General features: G+C 33.5%; 1 protein-coding gene across 4 annotated transcripts in view; it reads left to right on the forward strand.

Moving 5' to 3' along the window:
* The window catches only part of LOC145668357 (INO80 complex subunit D-like), a 78776-nt gene extending 71192 nt beyond the window's left edge, over positions 1-7584 (forward strand). For all 4 annotated transcript variants that reach the window (XM_081736121.1, XM_081736122.1, XM_081736124.1 and 1 more), the window contains one exon: positions 3551-7584. In XM_081736121.1, the coding sequence (XP_081592247.1) occupies positions 3551-4773 (1223 nt within the window). In that variant the 3' untranslated portion in view covers positions 4774-7584. The remainder of the gene's footprint in view (positions 1-3550) is intronic.
* The last annotated feature ends 866 nt before the right edge of the window (positions 7585-8450 follow it).

Below are 8450 nucleotides of genomic sequence, written 5' to 3' on the forward strand. Positions count from 1 at the left end.
CGCATTTGTGTGTCGTATCTGTTCCACGATAACTTCTGTGTATTTTCTGTGAGACTTCCGAAATAAAACTCTTACTTGAGACGTTGAAATTTGCATATATAGCTAGTATAATAACGAACCTTTTGACCAAAATGAAATTTATTTTGATGGAATGTAGTTGTATTTTAAATAGAGCTTCAAATAAGAAGGAATGAAATTTCCAAATACCTGTATATATAAACTCCACCACTATATATTTCTTTGACACTTAATGAATTAGTTTAAAATAATTTTATACTAAAATTCATTGATTTTAATTAAAAATACCGTATACTTTCTTTGAAATTTGTTTATAGGGCCTATTTGGTGGACTTGAAATTAAATCAGGAGCGAGGGGAATTGATCTCATTTTTAACTCATTCTGACTAGCTGACTGTTGGGAGAAATGCAGTTAGCGTCTGTAGTTTAACGGTAATGCAATTAAATGTTGATTATTATAAAACTGGTACATATTCTTCGTAAAACGATTACCCTACATTTCTGACCAGTCGCCAAAATCCATATAAAAGTATGGGATGACAGAAAATATATTTTTTTTCGTCTTAATGTGTTTTAGCACTCGTTATTGATTAAGCAAGAAATCAGAAGATTGGTGTTACTGTTCGATATTTAATGGGGTCAGCACAGCGAAGCTATTTGTCCCCGTCAAGGTAAGACTAATGGCCGATACATCTCTGATTTGAAATTGTTAAAAGAATAAATAGAATAAATATAAGATATATATATAACTAGAAAATAAGTCAAAAATATAATAATAGAAACACATGACAGTAAAATTTTTAAAAAGAAAAAAAGCTCAGAGCGCGTTAAATATTCCAACCTTAGTAAGAAAAGTAGTAATACGCTCACTAGAGACCGCATCAAACCCAAAAACCTGGACCTATTCTTAATACATACAGAAGTCAGAGGAAAAATAAAAAGAGAGGCTATTGCTAACCTTGATTTGAGTGCGTTGCAAGTAGTTCTGTTAGCATTACAGAAGCAATACAAAACTGTTCAAAGAAAATCATATGAATGAAATGAGAGGAAATCACCCTGTTTCAGAAGTGATACATTAAATATTTTCCTCTATATGTAATTTTGTTGATTAATTTGATATGATTTTTAAATTTAGCGTCCTTTTCAGTAGTGAAACTACATGAGATGTGGACCTACAGCTTAACGTGGAATCCGAAATTTCCCGCCGGGAATCAAACCCAAGTCTCCTTCGCCAGAGGCGCGTATGCTAACCGCTTAGCCACGAAAGAACTTAGTACTTTTTTTTTCGAACTACGTATTACGAGAATCTGAATTGTTACGAAAGTATTAATAAACGTGAGGTAATTAAAGCAAAGTTGGCATCCTTGAAAGAATATGTATATCTCAATTCCCTTATCTTTAGCTGTAGATTGCATCCAATTCTGTTAATAAACACGAAGTTCATAAGACTGAAGCCTAAAAAATTCTAAGTCTCTTTGAGTGCTGTCTAAAAAACGCTTCCCATTTCGAACGAATGTTGCAGACTGATGGATTAGCATTGGGGAAACTCCTTATCCTTACTTTTAGCAAAGTCAGTACTAAATCATTTTGAGACCGTCCCGAATTACAAGATTTAGTACTACCGATTCGTAGACGATGTGATTTATGTAGGGAAGAGGCTCAGTCTAAATTCTACACGCCCTGATGACAAAGCAACAAACAAAGGAAACTGAATAACTGTAAATTTCCCGGACTTAGCCATGTGTAGAAAATTTAAACATTCCCACCAAGGTATATTGTATATACAGCAGACACCCAATATATACACGTACATGAAACGAAAGCTAATATTAAAAAAAAAAAAAAAAAAAAAAAAAAATTCGTGATGTCAGTTCCGTGTACCAGTAACAATAACAACAGAAATCTTTTTGTATTATTATTATTATTATTTCTAGGTACGTAAAAGTAGAAATTTCTTCCGCTTTTTTTTTTTTCATATTTGTAGTTGTTTATTTTGGAAAAAAAAATTGAAGGTGTATTGGCTTTTGTCCACCTTCTGACGCATGCCTTATTTAAGGCACTGCTTTTTTTTTATGTGCAGGAGTGATTATTCAAGTAACCAGAATACTTGAATTAATTTCAGTTCTTAGGAATCTGACTCCATACAGATACCAGTTGAAGGCTTATGAGTGACTCATGTTCTTTAATTTTTGTTTTCTTCTTCTCCATATCTGAAAAAACTTTAGCGAAAGGAATTATATGAATGGGTGAAAATCATAATGTTATAACTGTTAAGTAAGTCTTGTTGCAGAGAAAAACAGTTAAAAATTGGCTGTTCTCTTAAGTTTCTTAAGAAAAGCAAGGTTATAAATAACTAAATCTGTGACAAAAACCATTCTTCTGCTTAGATCTCTTTACCACATGGACTTATTTTGTGTGTAGTTGCTATTTGTGAGCTTATACCAAAATTTAATATTTTCTCTCTGTTTTCTGGTAAGTAATTTCTTTTCCATACTCATATAGAGACTTTAGTTCCAACTGCATACTACATGCTGTCAAAAATAAGAAGAGAAGTCCACATAATGTAACAACCTCTTGCGATATAATTCACAAATAACTGTTAAATCCCAATAGGTTTTATTAAACACAAGAAAGCTTTCTGCAGAATAAGAGTTCAGATTGTACTAGGTTGTTAGAAAGGCACAAACTGTTGTGTACTGATTTAATCAATATTATGATCTTCGATCAAGTTTGCTTATTTCTGTAACCAGAAAATCGAAGTTAAAGTTTAAGCAGCCTTCGAAGTTTTAATATATCTTTATTACACTATTAGCTGTTTGGATGTACTCCTTGCAGGGAAATTTCCCGTGTCCAGCAGAAAGTTTTTATTGGCATTTAACCATTTCTTTTCTTCTTGGGCCAGCCAATAACTTCTCAAGTTCCCCTCCTAAAAGTAGCCGATAATATTGGGTAAGCAACAAACATTGCATGGAATAGTATGCCTTTAGCGATTGATGACATTGGAAGTTAGTTGAAATGTGTAAGGTGAGACGTGGAGGACCGTTTTTTTGCCATCCTTAGTAGTTAAAAAAAAATTCAGTGAGATTGGTCCAAGAATCTAAACTGTATCTCCGGCTTGCTGTGTCAGTGAGCTGACCACTAGGCTGTCTGTTCCATCCTGTCTGAATGTCTGACCACCAACAAATTGGTGACTCATCAGACGTACTAAATTGGTAGCGGTTTGAGTCTTCACTTAATCACACTTTTTCATTCTATTAATTTCGGTAAATTTGCATCTAAATCGAGCGATTTCTTCATTTCTCACATAATATCTGATTCATGGATTATAAGCATTCATTAACATAGGTACTGGATTTCCAAACAAAACAGAACTTGTTAAATTCAGTCCATATGGGCTGAATGGGTAGCATCGACCTTAAGAATGAATGTTTGTAGAAGAATCAGGAAGCGGACTGGATAACGTAATAGTGATACTGGCCTAGTCGTACTTTTTCACGCTTTGAATTTACTTAATGTGTGGTTTCTTTTTCAGAAGGAAAAAATGGGGAGTATGAACCTACCAAAGAAGAGACTGAAGAATTGGAACGAGCATTGGAGGCTGTGGATAAAGATGTGAAATCCTTAGAAAAGCTTTCACAGACACAGGGACTGTCAGACTTGGAATTGCAGGAAAGTATATTAAATGCTAATATTGACGAGCATACACTTTCGCAAATAGCACAGGGAAATATGCCAGTGGAAAATATAAATTCCATATCTACTTCAATGCCATCAGGGGAATTGACTACTATGTCGCAAGTGTATTGTAGTGTTAACTCAGATCCTGTGGTGCAAAGTGCAATTGTGAATACTGCATTGACGGAAGGTGTGCAGAATACCTTTGTTCATGCTCCAAGTATGGTATCGAGTATTAGCCAGCCAACAGTTGTTGGAAGTATGATGCACAATACTATAGGAAATAATCACAATGTGACGAACAGTATTGGACAGAATCTCATGCACCGCGAAACAGGGATGATTCAGGTAGCAACAACGTTGGAAGGTGGGATGGGCCAAAACGCTGTGATTGCAAACTTGGCTAGTACGCTTGCTCAAAGTCCGGAGGGTCAGGTAGTATCGAGCAACATATTTCCGGAAGGAACCGTTCTGCAGCAACAATTAGCAGACGGGACTGTCCTTCAAAGTAGTATTGCTACTGCCCCAGGTGTTCAACTTGTCCCAGACCTTGTTCAAACCCAGTTGATTCCAGCAGCTGGGAATTTTGTATTGACTCCTCAGTTAGTGGCTGCTGGTACCACTTTTAATAGTGAGGTGTCTGCGGGTTCTAACTTCCCTAGTGGTATATCGCAAGTGTCTCAAGTTCCTAGTACGATTATACCCCAAGTCATCACACCTGGGATTCCTGTATCTGAAGGTATTACGATGAACACCATGAGTCCTGGACAAATTATTGTCAACACTGTGAGCCCAGTGTTTCCCCAAATGCCAGCATATCAGAATGGTTACATAGTGAATTCTCACTTAATTCAACAGGCGCAGACTGTTGTAACGAACCCTAAACTTCCAGTGCAAGTTGCAACAGAAGTGAAACAAAGTGATATAGTAAACAACGTAGAGACTCCTGTTGTATTTTCTACTAGTGATGGAACAAATATAGTTAATACGTGTTCCAGTGGTTTTACAGCTAGTGTGCCACCACAAACTATTATGACAAATACTATATCAACACAAACTCAGACAGACTCACCATCTTAGCAATATAAGTAGATTTAATAATAATTTCGTTGTGAACCACTGTAACGTAAGGTACGGCTGCAACAAAATTAACAATGAATGCCTTGTACAGTTCGTAAGTATTAACTTTTGTTTAAAAAAAAAAAAAAAAAGAACCACCTCTAAATGAATTATAATTACAGCTTGCCGGTTGTGAAAAAAACTTAACTAAGATCAAAGTATGCTATCTTTACAATTGCAACAGGTTAAGACAAAAGGCTCCTTTCGTTGATGTTTACATATTTATTTTGCAATAAGCATTACGATGCCAACATAAAACTAAGTCATTATTTTCTTTAACTGTGATCTCATGATTTTTTTTTTTTAAATAAGCGTACTTGAATGATTGAGAAACAAAAGTGCTGTTGTAGAACAATCATTGTGTGTTGGCAATTTTTAAGGATAGAAATTTACTCGTTTTGATTGGAAAATAATCGTGACATCAGTTTGGTGCGTTGATTTGTGAGCAATATAGATTGCATGCTTTATATATTAAAGTATTTTTGTAATTTTTTAAAAAATATTGCTTGTAATATTAATAAAATTGCAGAGTTAAATTACTTAAATTTAGAGAAAACTATACACAACAATCACTTACATCTTGCAGTGGGATATTACGTATTGACTTGCATTCAGTCGTATTGATTTGAGATAAAAAGAAGTAGTTTCGCTCAAATAAATTCGGTTAAAATAATGTATATACGAATCCCAAGTTTAGTATAAGCTTACTATTTTCACTATTACGAATGTGAAACACTCACTAGAATTAGTGTTCAAAGGTACATTGGCCTTCACGTAAAATCTACCATATTATATACTGAAATTTAAAATGCAGAATTAAAAAAAAATATATATTAAAATTGAAAATGCATAATTGGAAAAATTAATATTAAAATATAATTAAACGTATGGTTTTCTTTTAAGTCAGCATAATATCAGTTCGATATTTCAAAAAGTACATGCTTGAGATGGTTACTGAACATTCCTGCATATACGAGGGAAGAGGTTTTATATTTACATCGATTGCCGCACAGAACACATCAATTGCTAACAGTATAAAATCGTATCTAGGAAACTTTACCATGCACAGCATTGTAAGGGATTCTTGACAATGAAAACGAAATGCATTATGCATATTTGTTCAGAGAATCTGCTGATTTTTCTGTTGTTGCTTTATTGGTCAAAACTCGACTTCGGTGATAAGTATGTTGTATTTAAGGACTGAATTTTCTAGAAGGCCAGTTTTTCTTTCTTTATTTTCGATAATACTTAAAAGTCTTGCCATAAAGATATTAATACGTGCCAAAAGGCATAAGTAAAACAGCATGCTTGTATACAGTTAAAATAAGAAGAAAACAATATGCTGATGGATCAATAGTAATATCTGGAAAATAAATACTTACAGAGACTTTTTGCATTATATAATAGAATGTATACACGTATCAAATTAGATTCCATTTGTGGAAATTGTGCTTTTAACTTACATCCTGCTAATATACGTACATTGCTCTGGAAGCTCTCTTTACCGACGTTTCGCAACAGAATAATATTGTTAATAGAAATTTGAATATTGTTTATTTAAAAATGGGGTATTATTTATTTTGGAAATATTTATATACATCATTAAATTTGGTCAGCAGGGTATGTAATAATAATATCTATAAATATATATTTATCTTAGTGGCAAAGGGTAGCCATAAAGGGTTCAAGGAGCCACACACTATTGACTCTTTCCAAATCAGGAATCTGTACAAATGTTGTAAGTTATTTATATAAAGTAATTTTTTGTGCGACTTTTCTGTATCCATGATTTTAAAAAATGAAAGTAAACCAAGTATAAATATGATGGCATCGCCAGATGCGTTAGTTGTTGGTAGATAAGTTTGTCTGACAAAGTTAATGTGGTCACTGTTTATTGTTGTCTCAGTTTTCTTCTTTTTTTTTTTTTTTTTCTTTGTAAAACATTTATTTAGAAAAAATGTCCTTTGCATGCTGTGATGGTGATTGCAGAGTAGCTGTCTTAACCTTGTTATGTCTAATTTTTTTATATATATTTAATGTCATTATTATTATTATATTTAAAATATTAAAAACAGAAATCTTGCTACTGTAAAAACAACAAGGATAATGTAGAAGGCTTCAGCACATGAGGAACATTTTTGTGTAACGAGCATAACGTCCTTCTCTATGTAAACATTGTAGTTTTACATTACACTGAGAATTAAAAATACGAGGTGAATCCAATTGATTTGGATTCGTAAATTTTGCCACAGTCTCTTTTGTAGTTGTGACTAGTAAGTGTATACTTGTCAATGTAATATGTAAATGTTCAATAACCCCATATTGGGGTGTTAGACTGGATGTGTGAGCTGTGTATATCTGTATGTATTATAAATATATTTTTATAGGAAATTGTTTCAAATGTGGACATTTTTTTTCTTACATATTCCACCTTTGGAGGCCTAGAATAAAAAATAAAAATCCTTATTAAAAGATATCGTACAGGTGGAATGAGAGAGTGAATGAAGTGTGATTACCATGATTGTAATGTCATTGACTACTTGTGTACAGAATCAACAATAACAAAGCATGTGAATTTTGCATATTTATTTTCAGATTTTTAGTAGAAAACAAATCGCCTTTCTCCAGTGAAACAGGTGTGATTCGGTGTTACTGTGAAGTTTTAGTGTAACACACATGTTTCCAAAGAGAAATTAATCGACAAAGTGATAGTGAAAATTGTATGTTACAACGACCTGTTTTTTGAACAACAAAAATTGCCATGCAGTATTATTTCGTTGTGTTATTTCAATCATACGTTTCTTGCATTAGAACTTCAAAGATCCTTAACCTCTTCCATTCTCTTATCAAAAGTAAAATCCCCTCCGACTCTCCTTGTAGTGTTCTCCATATAGATTCCTACCCCCTTCCCATTCTCTTTTGGACTACAAACAGGGAATGCAGTTACCACAATTCAATATAATAATGTACAATGTAACAAGAAGTTATTTTGTGGTCTCACAAAACTCCCTGCTTAAAATTGTTTAGTACCGAAAGCTGTTTCGTGCGAAAATTTTAATCATTATTCTTAGTTTCTGAAATACTTCTAGGGAGTATATCATCAAGGGTTATATAACTAGAGAACGGATGTCAGGCAAAAAGCTATTTCTTAATGTCAAAAAAAAAAAAAAAAGTTTTATTTGGGAGATGTCTTTATTTCAGTGTCGCCGCAAGAAATGTGACAAGGATGGCTGACAAGGACAAATCGAAACAATTGGACAGTGCTCGAAGATCAGTGTGTACCAAGTGAATTTGAGTCACACATTTTTTATGCGCTTAAAATATGTCTAATTACAACCGTCGAAATAAAATTTAAAAAAAAAAAAAAATTACGTTTTTAAACTACGTGTGTACTAATGAAGACGTAAGTTATGTATTAACAACTTGAGAAAATACCTTGTTATATTGTAAAGGGTGGATCATCGGCTGGTTTTTGTTTAAAAGTGGTAGTTAGAAACACCACATGCTCAGCATGGCTCAAGATTTGTTGCTTTATTGAGTACCCTTCCTATTAGCTATAGAGGATAATTTAATTTGAATGGCTGCTTCGCAGTAGACCATACCGTCAACCCAATTTTGCGGTACATGCTTCATGCTTT

The sequence above is a fragment of the Thermobia domestica genome, chromosome 13 (genome assembly GCF_964235325.1).
Source record: "Thermobia domestica chromosome 13, izTheDome1.hap1.1, whole genome shotgun sequence".
Lineage (NCBI taxonomy): Eukaryota > Metazoa > Arthropoda > Insecta > Zygentoma > Lepismatidae > Thermobia > Thermobia domestica.